Genomic DNA, 16,317 nt, shown 5'->3' with positions numbered 1-16,317 from the left:
TACTGTGTTTTTCACGCTCGACAGTTTCCCACGTGTATCAAGAATAGTCCTCCACCCAAAAAATATCCAGCCAACTTGACACAACTGTGGGAAGCAATGGAGTCAACATGGGCCAGCATCCCTGTGGAATGCTTTCGACACCTTGTAGAGTCCACACCCTGACGAATCGAGGCTGTTCTGAGGGCAAAGAGGGGGTGGGGGTTGAACTCAATATTAAGATGGCGTTCTTAATGTTTTGTACACTCACTGTATTTACAGTGCATTCACAAAGTATTCAGACACCTCGACTTTTCCCACATTTTGTTACGTTACAGCCTTATTCTAAAACGGATTGTTTTTACCCCCCTCATCAATCTACACACACACACAATACCCCATAATGACAAATGTATCTGAATACTTTCTGAATGCACTGTATAGACCTATACATGAAAAAGTAAAATAATGTTGCCTCCAAGGACAACACTACAGTATAGGAAGTGCAGATACACCAGTCTGCAGTTTGTGGTAACACACCACTTTCTGACTAGACCCTCTGATGGCTCCACATCATCCCCTCTCCCCACAGTCCCTGTAGCTCTTCAATGGCTCCTTACTGCCCTCCTCTGGCTATAAATGAAGGGAATCATAGACCATGACAGTCTGAGACATGAGACAGTGGAGCAGGGTGGGATGAGACTTCAGAGCTGATATGGGCAGGTAAACACAAAGTCCTGTGCTTGGTAGTTGTCTGTTTTTAAATGATCTCCCAACACATAACAACAAGGAGTCAAAAAGAGGTCCAGATTAGGACTGCTGCAAATCAACGTTTATTGGTCGCATACACAGTTTGGCAGATGTTATAGCAGGTGCAGCGAAATGCTTACGTTACTAGCAGTAAAATGTCAAACTGCTCTCCAGGACCAGTGTTGTCTACCAATGGATTAGGTAACTGTTTTTGGTAAAAGGCTGGTTGTGGACATAGGATACACTAAAATTCACTCAATCACCCACCACACCAACCAGCATCCATTCTGACTCCCTTTCCTCAACAGCATCAAACACCCAATCTTGAATTCCTCAACAACAACAAAAGAGTTACGCCAAAGTCCTCTTTCTCGCTTCGAGATATAGAGAGATTGATGTAATAATAAGGCCCTCCTAACTCTCAATGTTGTCTCCACATCAGGTAGTCTGACTACCAGTCTTTTTGGCTAGCATTCCACTCCTTGTCACTCCAGTCTTTTAGGCTAGCATTCCACTCCTTGTCACTCCAGTCTTTTAGGCTAGCATTCCACTCCTTGTCACTCCAGTCTTTTAGGCTAGCATTCCACTCCTTGTCACTCCAGTCTTTTAGCTAGCATTCCACTCCTTGTCACTCCAGTCTTTTAGGCTAGCATTCCACTCCTTGTCACTCCAGTCTTTTTGGCTAGCATTCCACTCCTTGTCACTCCAGTCTTTTAGGCTAGCATTCCACTCCTTGTCACTCCAGTCTTTTAGGCTAGCATTCCACTCCTTGTCACTCCAGTCTTTTTGGCTAGCATTCCACTCCTTGTCACTCCAGTCTTTTAGGCTAGCATTCCACTCCTTGTCACTCCAGTCTTTTAGGCTAGCATTCCACTCCTTGTCACTCCAGTCTTTTAGGCTAGCATTCCACTCCTTGTCACTCCAGTCTTTTAGGCTAGCATTCCACTCCTTGTCACTCCAGTCTTTTAGGCTAGCATTCCACTCCTTGTCACTCCAGTCTTTTAGGCTAGCATTCCACTCCTTGTCACTCCAGTCTTTTAGCTAGCATTCCACTCCTTGTCACTCCAGTCTTTTAGCTAGCATTCCACTCCTTGTCACTCCAGTCTTTTAGCTAGCGTTCCACTCCTTGTCACTCCAGTCTTTTGCAAATGACATGAATGTCAAGGAGTGGAATGTAATGGCTGAACAGAGGGCAGCTTTTAAATAATTCCCACCTTTATATTCTATACAAATATATAAATATACAAAACCTTTGAACATGTTCTTATTATGAACAAGCGTTGGCATGCTAATTGACTCAAACTATTTGTCTCCTTTACATGCAAAACTGATATTTTGCCGAATAAAAGTAGGATCTGAGCAGTCGTGTGCATGAACTGTATGTGAGACTGTGTGTTCAGGTATTTTGGCTGGCAAAATCTGTTTGTGGTTTAAGCCACTCAAACAAACTTCATGTATTGTCAAGTTCAGGATATTGATACATTGGGTTTGATATATTGACAAATAGTTGAAAACAAAAGCCTATGAGTCACTTGAGCTTGGAACTGTGTAACAGCCATATAAGAACCAAACCAAGACCCGTTTCAACACGGGCTTGGTAAGGTGTTTCCCTTCCAAACCAAGGCCTTTTTCAGCAAGGGGCTGGTAAGGTATGCTTCCCCGAGGCCTACTACAGAAGGGGGTTGGTAAGGTATGCTTCCCCGAGGCCTACTACAGAAGGGGGTTGGTAAGGTATGCTTCCCCGAGGCCTACTACAGAAGGGGGTTGGTAAGGTATGCTTCCCCGAGGCCTACTACAGAAGGGGGTTGGTAAGGTATGCTTCCCCGAGGCCTACTACAGAAGGGGGTTGGTAAGGTATGCTTCCCCGAGGCCTACTACAGAAGGGGGTTGGTAAGGTATGCTTCCCCGAGGCCTATTTCATAAGGGGGTTGGTAAGGTATGCTTCCCCGAGGCCTATTTCATAAGGGGGTTGGTAAGGTATGCTTCCCCGAGGGCCTGTTTCAGAAGGGGGTTGGTAAGGTATGCTTCCCCGAGGGCCTGTTTCAGAAGGGGGTTGGTAAGGTATGCTTCCCCGAGGGCCTGTTTCAGAAGGGGGGTTGGTAAGGTATGCTTCCCCGAGGCCTATTTCATAAGGGGGGTTGGTAAGGTATGCTTCCCCGAGGGCCTGTTTCAGAAGGGGGGTTGGTACGGTATGCTTCCCCGAGGGCCTGTTTCAGAAGGAGGGTTGGTACGGTATGCTTCCCCGAGGGCCTGTTTCAGAAGGGGGGTTGGTACGGTATGCTTCCCCGAGGGCCTGTTTCAGAAGGAGGGTTGGTACGGTATGCTTCCCTTTTCACAATTCATCTGTCCCACCCACTCCTCTCTGCTGACCAGTGATGGAGAACCTGTGAGAGGGTGGGGGTCCATCACGATGGAGGGGCATTAGGTGTCTGGTATATTGACGCCTTGTCTTTCAACAGGTCCAGACACAGATGGCAGCTCCAGCTCCCTGTTAAGAGGACACAAGGAAACAGAGTGGTGAGTGACTCACACAGACTTGCTATAAATATCCTGTCTTCCATGGATCCACATCTGGTCATTAGCCCAGTTGAAGTCACTGGGTTTAAAGGTACAGGCTATTTTGTGCTCTAATACCTTGCATTGACTAAGCATTTCAAGATTTCAAGGCTAGTTAACTGCTGAAAGCGGTGTTTCATCAGTAAAACACCCGGCCATGCTATCGTTGTCTGGCTACGCAGCCTGAGCGCTCGACTTGGACATTCTGCTCTGCCAAATGTACTCAGATAAATCTGTCTCCCTACGGAGATAAAACCACAACAGTCATCATCAAAAACTTTGACTCAAATATCCCCTATTAGACAGGCAAATGGTCCCCAGTGGTATATCATGAACAGATAGATCCATTATCCTGCTCTCACCTTCTGGAGGTTCAGCCATAGCAGGGCTGAGACAGTACATGTGATAGCCTCTATCACAGTCATCACAGAAGAGAAGCTGGTCCTGGACAAAAGACAACAGGCTCATTATACAACACCATTTTTCAGCGCACCACTTCATTTTAAATATACAGTATACTTCATTTGTCCCACAGTAATACGTATGAAGCCTGCAGGTGAACTCACGTCGTTCTCTGAGGTGCCACAGATGTTGCAGCACTTGCACTCGATGCACTGCCAACGGTAGGTCTTCACTGCAGCCATCATCACAGGGGTGAACTGCAGGCAGGACGGGTGGCCTGGGTTGGACACAGAGAATGGGTGAACAAACTGTCTGCCGACATCATACTACTACTGTTCTTTGTAACTACGCCATCATGCATCCGACTCTGAACACACTCAACACCATCCTAAAGTAAAGTCTACCACTCACACATGCATTAATTTGCATGCTCATACAAATATACACAAATGGTCTCAAAGGCCTAGGTTAGCCATGTCTCTCAGGGTAAAGGCCAGGGTTGGAAGGCTTACCTGAACGTCCACAGTCTGAGCAGGACTGCAGCTCCTCTGACTGGCCCGTCTTCTGGTTGAGGGCTGAGTCTCCCAGGCAGAAGTCACAGTAGTTATTGGGTATCGCTAAACCATCTGGACCTTTCTTGGGTGCTGTAAGGGAGAAACACAGAATTAAATGATAAATATGGGTCTGCATTCAAAGGTTTCAAATGCATTCAAATGGCCACTTACTCTTGGGCTCCTCAGGCTGGGGCGGGGTGGGGTGTGGACCTCAGGCTCCTCCTTGTCCCCGCCCTCCTCCTCAGCCAGGTGGGAGTGGGCGTAGTGGTAGCTCAGGCCCGGACGGTTCTTGTAACGCTTCCCACAGACTGCCAGAGAAACCCCCAAACACAACACTTGTTAAAACGAAACATACGTAAACCATTAAGTAGCATTCATACTAGAACGGAGTACATTTTTCTCCACTGAAAAATATCGCCTCGATCTGATCTTTATTTACTGATGAGGAAAATCATATTGATGCATTAGTGTCCACGTGCCTGGTCTAGAGCAATGACATGCTCACCCAGACATCCATCCATCCACTCAATCACCCTCTCTTATTTCTTCATCTGATACCTAGAGGGGCAAGATTACTGACTGGGTCAGCTCCCAGCCCCCATTACACCCCCTCCATTTCCAACCCTAGCCCCAGATGCAACACAATCTCCAACCCCAGTTCTCTTTTTCCCCCCTCTGCATTGTTGGGAAGCACCCGTAAGTAAGCATTTCACTGTCAGTCTACACTGGTTGTTTACAAAGCATGTGACAAATAACATTTGATTTGAACCTCAGGCCGCCTGTCTCTATGTGAGTCAGACCGCCAGTTCCAGGCCATTGTGCAGCATGGTCCATGGTGCAGAACCCAGGTTAGGCATTCCTCAACAATCTCTCCCCCTATGAGCACTCACATCAGGATCCACACAGCCAGCCCAGACATCAAGCTGGTTCAACACAAAAGCAGAGGCACTATTTCACTCTAAAGAAGCAGGTGAGGAGGACAAGACGAGTTAAGAAAAAAAGAAATGGAGCAAAGAAATGCAAATGAGACATTCAGTTAAGAGACAGATTATGACATGAAAGAAAACACAGACTACAGTTGATTGGCTGTAGTGTGTGCAATATGTGATATATGCCATTTAGCAGACGCTTTAACCAAACCAACACAGTCATGCGTTCATACATTTTACATATGGGTGTTCCCGGGAATCGAACCCACAACCCTGGCGTTGCAAGTGACATGCTCTAGCAACTAAGCCAAGATGTTCCTGAATACAACTACCTTTGAGTAGCCTAAATGTCATTTAGGATAAAATAATACAAAAGTACACTGCTTCTTAAACCGTGAGGTGGAACTCATGCACAGAGAAGGCATCTCCACACTACACATTCACAATCCACCCTCAAGCATATCAAGTTACTTATACTCTGAGTCAATTGAATTATACCTTGAAAATGAGACCTTATTCAGTGGACGAGGGGGAGGCAGCAACACTAACCTCAAAGCATTCTACATGTTATCTAACACACACCGAGAGAAAGACAAACAGGCAGTAAGCAGACTGGACGCAGAGGAAAAGAATGAGAGAAATATACCTCGTCCAGAAGGTTGTGAAATATGCTTTTGTTTGAAAGTGTCTGAAAGAGAGAAAAGAGAGAAAAAGGAGAGAGAGACTCAGAGAAGTACGCTCAAAGACTGACAGCATAGAGAGAGAGACTCAGAGAAGTACGCTCAAAGACTGACAGCATAGAGAGAGAGACTCAGAGAAGTACGCTCAAAGACTGACAGCATAGAGAGAGAGACTCAGAGAAGTACGCTCAAAGACTGACAGCATAGAGAGAGAGACTCAGAGAAGTACGCTCAAAGACTGACAGCATAGAGAGACTCAGAGAAGTACGCTCACAAACTGACAATCAGAAAGACATCAACAACACCGAGTTTCATCTGCAAGGGAAGACAATTTCAGGAGTGAAAAACAACCGACTGTCCGCTTCCCAACAAGAGAGTTCCTAGGGAGTAAAGAGAGTAGGCCCTCCTCCAAAGCCCATCTCCACTCCCACTGATCTCCTCGAAAGCCCATCTCCACTCCCACTGATCTCCTCCAAAGCCCATCTCCACTCCCACTGATCTCATCCAAAGCCCATCTCCACTCCCACTGATCTCCTCCAAAGCCCACCTGCACTCCCACTGATCTCCTCCAAAGCCCACCTCCACTCCCACTGATCTCCTCCAAAGCCCACCTCCACTCCCACTGATCTCCTCCAAAGCCCACCTGCACTCCCACTGATCTCCTCCAAAGCCATCTGCACTCCCACTGATCTCCTCCAAAGCCCACTGATCTCCTCCAAAGCCATCTGCACTCCCACTGATCTCCTCCAAAGCCATCTGCACTCCCACTGATCTCCTCCAAAGCCATCTGCACTCCCACTGATCTCCTCCAAAGCCATCTGCACTCCCACTGATCTCCTCCAAAGCCATCTGCACTAGAGGTTGACCGATTAATCGGAATGGCCGATTAATTAGGGCCGATTTCAAGTTTTCATAACAATCGGAAATCGGTATTTTTGGACACCGATTTGGCGATTCTTTTTGTATTTTTTTTTTTTTAACCTTTATTTAACTAGGCAAGTCAGTTAATAACACATTCTTATTTTCAATGACGGCCTAGGAACGGTGGGTTAACTGCCTTGTTCAGGGGCAGAACGACAGATTTTTACCTTGTCAGCTCAGGGATTCAATCTTGCAACCTTACGGTTAACTAGTCCAACGCTCTAACCACCTGCTTTACATTGCAATCCACGAGGTTACGCGAATGCAGTAAGAAGCCAAGGTAAATTGCTAGCTAGCATTAAACTTATCTTATAAAAAACAATCAATCATAAATCACTAGTTAACTACACATGGTTGCTGATATTACTAGTTTATCTAGCCTGTCCTGCGTTGCATATAATCGCTTAGGTATACGTTGCTCCAAACATAAACATCAATGCCTTTCTTAAAATCAATACACAGAAGTATATATTTTAAACCTGCATATTTAGCTAAAAGAAATCCAGGTTAGCAGGCAATATTAACCAGGTCAAATTGTGTCATTTTGCGTTCATTGCACGCAGAGTCAGGGTATATGCAACAGTTTGGGCCGCCTGGCTCGTTGCGAACTAATTTGCCCGAATTTTACGTAATTATGACATAACATTGAAGGTTGTGCAATGTAACAGGAATATTTAGACTTAGGGATGCCACCCATTAGATAAAATACATAACGGTTCCGTATTTCACTGAAAGGAAAAACATTTTGTTTTCGAGATGATAGTTTCCGGATTTGACCATATTAATGACCAAAGGCTCGTATTTCTGTGTGTTATTATGTTATAATTAAGTCTATGATTTAATAGCGCAGTCTGACTGAGCGGTGGTAGGCTGCAGCAGGCTCGTAAGCATTCATTCAAACAGCCCTTTACTGTGTTTGCCAGCAGCTCTTCGCTCTGCTTCAAGCATTGTGCTGTTTATGACTTCAAGCCTATCAACTCCCAAGATTAGGCTGGTGTAATCGATGTGAAATGGCTAGCTAGTTAGCGGGGTGCGCGCTAATAGCGCTTCAAACGTCACTCGCTCTGCATGGGTAACGCTGCTTCGAGGGTGGCTGTTGTCGATGTGTTCCTGGTTCGAGTCCAGATAGGAGCGAGGAGAGGGATGGAAGCTATACTGTTACACTGGTAATACTAAAGTGCCTATAAGAACGTCCAATAGTCAAAGGTATATGAAATACAAATCGTATAGAGAGAAAATAGTGCTATAATTCCTATAATAACTACAACCTAAAACTTCTTACCTGGGAATATTGAAGACTCATGTTAAAAGGAACCACCAGCTTTCATATGTTCTCATGTTCTGAGCAAGGAACTTAAACGTTAGCTTTCTTACATGGCACATATTGCACTTTTACTTTTTTCTCCAACACTTTGTTTTTGCATTATTTAAACCAAATTGAACATGTTTCATTTTGTTTGAGGCTAAATAGATTTTATTGATGTATTATATTAAGTTAAAATAAGTGTTCATTCAGTATGTTGTAATTGTCATGATAAAAAAAAATATCTATATATATATATATATATATATATATATATAAAAATAAAATTGGCCGATTAATCGGTAGCGGCTTTTTTTTGGGTCCTCCAATAATCGGTATCGGGCGTTGAAAAATCATAATTGGTCGACCTCTAATCTGCACTCCCACTGTTCTCCAAAGCCATCTGCACTCCCACTGTTCTCTTCCAAGGCCCTGCTGGGACTCACTGTCACAGGAGTAAGGCTTGTCCTTGTCCTCCATTGCAGCCGCCGCAGCATCCAGCTTCTTCTTGGCACTGCTCACTCCACGACCCTAAGGACAAACACACCATCATACTCAATATCATAGGTACAGACATGGTGTCACACTGGACACATCCACCATTTCAGATCACATGCCCGTAACATTGAGTAAAGTGAGTTTCTCTTTGCTGTAAGTGGCTCTGGATAAGAGCGTCTGCTAAATGACTATGCTAAATGTAATGCAAAATGTACCATTAACAACAATTATTGGTTTAGAATAGCTTCACTCACCTTTCCCTTTCCTTTGCCTCTTCTTTTGGGGGTGTCCTCCTCATAGTCCTCATCCTCCAAGTCATCCAGGAAGTCATCTGGCTCCAGGACTCTCTGTATAGACAGAAGAATCCATGTTGCTGTAGTATCTAATGTCATTGGAGGAGTAATAAACTGTAAACCATGCTAGGTATCACACGATCCCTCCAACCACAGCAGGCTAAGGTACCTTTCTGACGCGTGCTGCAGGGGTGACTCCCCCACAAGTGTAGTCTGCCAGACTGGACTCCTCTTCTGGCCCTTGGAGCTCCGGAGGACCCCGCTTGTCCAGGGGTTCCCCCTTCAGCAGGGCTTCCAGACTGCTGCCATCAGATGATGACAGGGCATCCTTCTTAAAACCCAAGTCCAGTTCTACAGACAGGGAGAACCACAAACAACCTTTACAAAGGAGTGAAGAACCAACAGAAAACTCTGGCACAGAGGGGCACACAAACATGTCAACACAGTTATAGTGTTATTGAGTTGACCAGTATCCCATGATTAGGACGTACCTGACTTTAGAGGGGGGAAGACCAGCCGGGGATCCTCTGGGGGGAGGGCTCTTCGTTTCTTCCTCCACCTGCGGGATGGGTAGGTGTACAGCTGTCCTGGGGCCACTCCTAAGAGAGGACAGATGAGATGCACACTAACGTACCTAGACATTTATGTGGACCTATAAAACAGACATTAACTTTCACTTTATGGCCTCTCGAGTGGCGCAGCGGTCTAAGGCACTGCATCTCAGTGTTTGAGGCGTCACTACAGATCCGGGTTCGATCTCGGGCTGTGTTGCAGCCGGCCGCGACCGGGAGACCCATGAGCCGGCGCACAATTGGCCCAGCGTCGTCCGGGTTAGGGGAGGGTTTGGCTGGCTGGGATGTTCTTGTCCCATCGTGCTCTAGCGACTCCTTGTGGCTGGAGCTGTATGGTGTTTCCTCCTACACATTGGTGCCGTTGGTTTACAGTTTGACCAGTGTGGCTTGGCGGGGTCGTGTTTCAGAGGACGCATTGCTCTCAACCTTTACCTCACCTGAGTCCGTACGATAGTTGCTGCAATGGGATTGTAATTACCAATTTGAAATTGAATAAAAATATAAAATGTTACAAAAAAATTGAAAATTAGAAATTAGAAAAAGTGACTTAAATAGCTTAAATAGGTGAACACAATTTCTCCCGAGTGCTTGAACTACAGTGATCTCTTGTTTTCATCTCCAGATCATGAGAAGATGATGAATGATACTGCCAAGTGTTTAACAACTCCGATCCTCCAATACCCCCCAACAGTACACATTTATGTTATAGCCCTGGACACACCTCATTCAACCTGTCAGGGGCTTGATGATTACTAGAATCAGGTGTGCTTGTCTGGGCCACAACGAAAACGTGTACTGTTGGGGTTACTGGAGGACTGGAGTTGGGAAACACTCATATAGCCTACTACTCCAGGGTGTGAACTCAGTAGTTGAAATACTATATGTGACTTCAATTTGTGTAGATGTGTAATGTATTTACCTGGTGCCCTGTGTCTCTTCTCCATCCAAATGTAACAGTTGCTCTGCGCCACTCCAGTCTGAGAGTCCAGGAAGGGCATTCGGACACTCCTCTCGGCACATAGCCGGGCGTTGTAGTTATGGCACTGCTCCATGGCATCTCTGTAGCACTGCTCTCCCAGCCTTCACCCACACACCGAGAGGAACAGGGACATGTTAGCACCAGGAAACACACTGCCTGTGTATACTGTTATAAGAATGATACATTTTTGTGGACCCCAGGAAGAGTAACTGCTGCTTCTGCAAAAGGATCTAAATAAATAAACCTTCATGCATCAGTTCAACAACTGACAGTACCTGGAATGTATCTCTACCATAAGAGGTTGGTATGGTATGTGTCCTACCACCTCTAAGACAAATCATGTTGTCTGAATTCTACTGCTCTAGCGCGCTGTAAAAGAGGCTTAAAATTGTTCAAACTTCAAAGCCTTTATCTATCACAGCCACAGCTAAAAACCTTTTGGTCCTGTTTAAGCTGGCACCTCGGAGAGGCAGGCAAGCAGACTACATCATCGTGTCCCTGAACTCAGTCACTGCTGAGAATGTCAGCAGTTGCTCTTTTGTTGGCTTGGCAACCGCTGTCTGCGTGGTTGGGAGTAGCAGCCTCTGCTGGCTCAGCTTTTCAACACGAATCAGCTTGAGTGAAACCTATTTTTTTACTTACATAAATCTGTCTTCAAAGCGTCGTAGCACTAAGACAATCTTAAATCCATTTTAGGCAAATGGATACAAAAGATTTCAGGAAAGTGGGTATGGAAAGAGGTCTATGATGGAGACAACAGGGGTGTATTAATTGTATTATTTGGGGAAGCAGGTAGCCTAGTGGTTAGAGCATTGGGCCAGTAACCGAAAGGTTGCTTGATCAAATCCCAGAGCTGATAAGATAAAAATCTGTTGTTCTGCCCCTGAACAAGGCAGTTAACCCACTAGACCGTCATTGTAAATAAGAATTTGTTAACTGACTTGCCCAGTTAAATAATGGTTAAATAAAAAATTACACAGGTGTTGTTGCGAAACGGTTTACTCAGAACTAAAATATTTTACAACGAAAACGAGATTTCTATTGGACAAATTCTGGTAGGTCCCTCCCCGCTGTTTGCTTCCATTTGGTTCTTAAACGGTAAATGGTTTCCGTGATTAACACACCGCAGTTCACGAGTTTGAAACATTTGTTGCATTGCATGACAGTCATTTATTTATTTATTTTTTGGTAGAATTTGTCTTGAAGAACATCTGATTCATATTACTCATCTTTTGGCAAAAGCTAGTTTTAACAATGCCTCAAGGACGTTCGTCATAGTGACTAATGCATTGCGGTGACATGGGTTTTCTGTTGGAAAGCTAAAAAAAAGAAAAACATGCATTCCATTTCCACATGAAAGCACCCCAGGACCACGAATACAGACAGTGTCAGCAGATATATTCATAATACTGATTGAACACCAGGACTTGAACTAATATCTAGCTTGAAGGACTACATTGTAAAACAACAGTAGCTATACGCACTGCAGCTAACTAAACTTAATAACCAAGTTGCCAGCTAACGTTAATGATTGTAAACTAACATGTCACCATCCCATCTCTCTCACCGTGGGTGTTTTCAAACTCGCGTGGAATTAGGATTATGGATGGAGTTGCGGATATGCAGTTCCTCGTGTACATTTGCTAACTAGTGCCCAACGTTTGGTTATATAATGATGACACTTGGTTATTTTCAAAGTGTTCAGTAACTAGTCTTCATACAAAAACACTTGACATATCAGGTCAGTTAAGCTATGTGTACTGACACAGTTTGAAACTGAGTTAGTTATTCGGTTCCTTTACCAAACATCTTAGACAATTTGCTATACCATTTAAATGTTTGTTACCACCGACCTTTACATTTAAACGTAAAACACATGTGCATACTTTAAGTAGCTAGGGGAAAGAACATAGCTACTTACAGTTTTACAACATTTTCAACAACAGCCGCCATCTTGGTTCGCTTTTCCGTGAAAGTTGCGCCTGCGCAAGAAATCAGGAGGAAACCACTGAGGATTTTTTAGCACAATGTTATAGTGTTGCAATCATGCATCAAATTGAGTTCACAAAAAAGCTAACAATCACTCATAGCTTAGGGCAGAGTACATTAGCCAGCGATGCAATTTCAGTAAATATGATTAATCATGTTTTCATTATTTTATTGGAAAATATGATACATGTATGACATGTCATTTAGACTTCAGTGTTGCTATTAAAACTGATTAAATGTACTACTTTTAGTGATATACAAAAATGTCCAGCAGATGGAGATGTAAACACATGGAAGGAAGGAATCATTCTGGGCATGGATTTCAAGGAGCTTTTCTGACATGTAAACTGTCAAACTCACTGAATGCTATCCACTTTCAGCCTGTCAGTGGCCCAATATTACTTATTACACCCAAGCAGAGGTCCAAACTCAGACCAGGGAGAAAGAGGCTGGCATTGGTCACTCTGCTCTAGGCAGGCCTTTCCATTCCGACTATGCCCTCTTACATCTGTGCATGCCATGCTTTTAGACCAAGACACACAGCTGGTGTTCCCAGCCAATGAGGGAGACAGTGAAGTACAACACACTTATTTGATTGTGAAACTCACAAGGGGTCTCCTTCGAATGTCATTAGTGTTTTAGATTAGGAGTTACATAATTTATCCAGGCCAGCGGGGACACGTTCCACTTACAGCGTGAGGTTTTGAGTATGATTAAATAAGAGAGGAATAGACTGGGTGGTCCCATAATCAACACAAATATATTCTGGAGGTCACCTAGGAAATCTTCAACCAGTGTGTGCCCAGTGGGATCTTGCTATCTCTGAAGTTCCTTGAAGACTCTAAAGCTCAAAGAGGCAGAACAAAATCTCAACAGCAAATCAAATTGAAAACACAGTTGAAACCGAAAGAAGTGATGTTTTTAACTTGTTTGCTTCAACTATTTGCTCTGATCAGAGATACAATAATTAAGAGAAAAAAGGATAAAAAATATATATTTGGTCTCTCCCTCTCCTCATCCGCCCGGCTTTTTCACCTGCCTGTCTAACTCCCCTCTGAGAGCCTTCCCCTGCAGGGCCCCTCTCAGTGGTGTTTCCAGACCACCCCTGCTCTCAGGGTCACTGGCTGTGTGTGTCGAGGGCCCTGTGTTAACAAAGCAAGTTGGAGCCATTCCCAGGGCTATTCAAAAACTGGAGGGACCATGGCAAACAAGAGAATGCGAGCGTGCGCACACACACACAGAGAGAATAACTAAACAAGGATGTCTTTCTTCTTCTATCCATAACATTGCATTTATTCATAATCATTTACAGCTTGTAATTGTGTGATGCAAGTAAACAATTTGTCCAAACATGTAAAATATGCCAATTGATAGCAGCACGATAAGAGTCATAATCATACATAAAGATCAGCAAAGGTTATGATGTAATAGAGATATCTAGAAAACCTTGAAGTTTGGTAAATATTAAACTGTCTATTTATTTGGACAGTGAAGCTCAAATCTTTAATTTGGCTCTATACTCAAGCATTTTGGATTTGAGAGCAAATGTTTCAAATGAGGCGACGGAACAGAATTGCACCTTTTAATTTGAAGGTATTTTCATACATATCGGTGTTACCGTTTAGAAATGAAAGCACTTTATGCATCTAGTCCCCTCATTTGAAGGCGTCATTAGTACACTGAACAAAAATATTAACGCAACATGTAAAGTGTTGGTCCCATGTTTCATGAGCTGAAATAAAAGATCCCAGAAATGTTCCATATGCACAAAAAGCTTATTTCATTCAGATTTTGTGCACAAATTTGTTTACATCCCTGTTAGTGAACATTTCTCCTTCACCAAGATAATCCATCCACCTGACAGGTGTGGCATTTCAAGAAGCTGATTAAACAGCATGATCATTACATAAGTGCACCTTGTGCTGGGAAGATAATAATGGAGCTGGGGGAGATGGCTTCCGTTTTACGGGCTCCTAACCAATTGTGCTATTGTGTGTGTTTTTTTGCATTATTTGTAACTTATTTGTAAATAATGTTTCTGGCACTGTATAGTACGACAGAAAATAGCATCTGGATATCAGAACAGTGAATTCTCACCTCGTACTGGATGAAGATTTTTTTTCTTTAACGAGTCGGACGCGAAGGATTTACTTCAGACACCGGACAAGGCCCAAATCCTTGTCATTCGCATAAAGAAGAGACGGAGATATAGCGGTTGTAGGTCTGGAGAATCCGACGGTGAGTGAGTAACACGCCTCTACCATCAGTCCTATTAGCCAACATGCAATCACTGGATAATAAACTGAATGAGCTCCGATAAAGACTATCTTACCAACGGGACATTAAAAACTCGAATATCTTATGTTTCACGGAGTCGTGGGTGAACGAAGACATGGATAATATACAGCTGGCTGGGTTTTCCGTGCATCGGCAAGATAGAACAGCTGCCTCCTGTAAGATAAGGGGTGGCGGTCTGTGTCTATTTGTCAATAACACCTGGTGCATGAAATCTAATATTAAGGAAGTCTCGAGGTTTTGCTCGCCTGAGGTAGAGTATCTCATGATAAGCTGTAGACCACACTATTTACAAAGAGAGTTTTCATTTATATTTTTCGTAGCTGTCTATTTATCACCACAAGCCGATGCTGGCACTAAGACCGCACTCAACGAGCTGTATAAGGCATTAAGCAAACAAGAAAATGCTCATCCAGAGGCAGCGCTCCTTTTGCCCGGAGACTTTAATGCAGGAAAACTTAAATCTGTTTTACCTCATTTCTACCAGCATGTTACATGTGCAACCAGAGGGGAAAAAACTCTAGACCACCTTTACTCCACACACAGAGACGCGTACAAAGCTCTCCCTCGCTCTCCATTTGGCAAATCTGACCATAACGCTTATCCTCCTGATTCCTGCTTACAAGTAAAAACTAAAGCAGGAAGTACCAATGACTTTCTCAATACGGAAGTGGTCAGATGATGCAGATGCTAAGCTACAGGACTGTTTTGCTACTGTATCACAGACTGGAATATGTTCCGGGATTCTTCCGATGGCATTGAGGAGTACATCAGTCACTGGCTTCATCAATAAGTACATCGATGACGTTGTCCCCACAGTGAACGTACATACATACCCCAACCAGAAGCCATGGATTACAGGTAACATTTGGACTAAGCTAAAGGGTAGAGCTGCCACTTTCAAGGAGTGGGACTCTAACCCTTATAAGAAATCCCGCTATGCCATCCGAAGAACCATCAAACAGGCAAAGCGTCAATACAGGACAGATTGAATCCTACTGGCAAGATATGCAAACTTAGGGATGACATTCCAGCAACAAATGCTGACACTACACATCCAAGTATATCGGACCAAATTATGATAGACAAGAATTGTACTTTTGAATTCTGTAAAGTCAGTGTGGAAGAGGTGAAAAAATGAGTTGTCTATCAACAATGACAAGCCACCAGGGTCTAACAATCTAGATGGAAAATTACTGTGGGATAATAGCAGACGATATTGCCACTCCTATTTGCCACGTCTTTAATTTAAGCCTACTAGAGAGTGTGCCCTCAGGCCTGGAGGGAAGCTAAAGTCATTCCGCTACCCAAGAATAGTAAAGCCCCCTTTACTGGTTCAAATAGCCGACCAATCAGCCTGTTACCAACCCTTAGTAAACTTCTGGAAAAAATTGTGTTTGACCAGATACAATGCTATTTTACAGTAAACAAATTTACAACAGAATTTCAGCATGCTTATAGGGAAGGACACTCAACAAGCACAGCACTTACAGAAATGACTGATGATTGGCTGAGAGAAATTGATGATTAAATTATTGTGGGGGCTGTCTTGTTAGACTTCAGTGCAGCTTTTGACATTACTGAGCATAGTATGCTGCTGGAAAAACGTATGTGTTATGG

General features: G+C 43.9%; 1 protein-coding gene across 1 annotated transcript; it reads right to left on the bottom strand.

Moving 5' to 3' along the window:
- Positions 1-777: 777 nt before the first annotated feature.
- Positions 778-12,413, bottom strand: LOC123736404 (zinc finger protein ubi-d4-like). Its single transcript, XM_045713187.1, has 12 exons — positions 12,335-12,413; positions 10,354-10,514; positions 9,354-9,461; positions 9,032-9,213; positions 8,824-8,916; positions 8,518-8,602; positions 5,814-5,855; positions 4,406-4,546; positions 4,197-4,328; positions 3,849-3,961; positions 3,645-3,726; positions 778-3,214 (listed from the first exon to the last, which is right to left on the bottom strand). Exons 1-12 carry the CDS (start codon positions 12,364-12,366, stop codon positions 3,132-3,134), a joined length of 1,254 nt encoding a protein of 417 aa, XP_045569143.1. The 5' UTR covers positions 12,367-12,413; the 3' UTR covers positions 778-3,131.
- Positions 12,414-16,317: the final 3,904 nt, after the last annotated feature.

The sequence above is a fragment of the Salmo salar genome, unplaced genomic scaffold (genome assembly GCF_905237065.1).
Source record: "Salmo salar unplaced genomic scaffold, Ssal_v3.1, whole genome shotgun sequence".
NCBI lineage: Eukaryota > Metazoa > Chordata > Actinopteri > Salmoniformes > Salmonidae > Salmo > Salmo salar.
This window is presented reverse-complemented; position numbering and strand designations above follow the sequence as displayed.

Excerpts from the sequence above, each read along its gene's own strand:
- LOC123736404 (XM_045713187.1), bottom strand. The coding sequence starts at position 12,366 with ATGGCGGCTGTTGTTGAAAATGTTGTAAAACT. Across the intron at positions 8,917-9,031 it reads CTGCAGCACGCGTCAGAAAG|AGAGTCCTGGAGCCAGATGA; the intron begins GTACCTTAGCCT and ends CTGTCTATACAG. Across the intron at positions 5,856-8,517 it reads CAAGCCTTACTCCTGTGACA|ACACTTTCAAACAAAAGCAT; the intron begins GTGAGTCCCAGC and ends TCTCTCTTTCAG.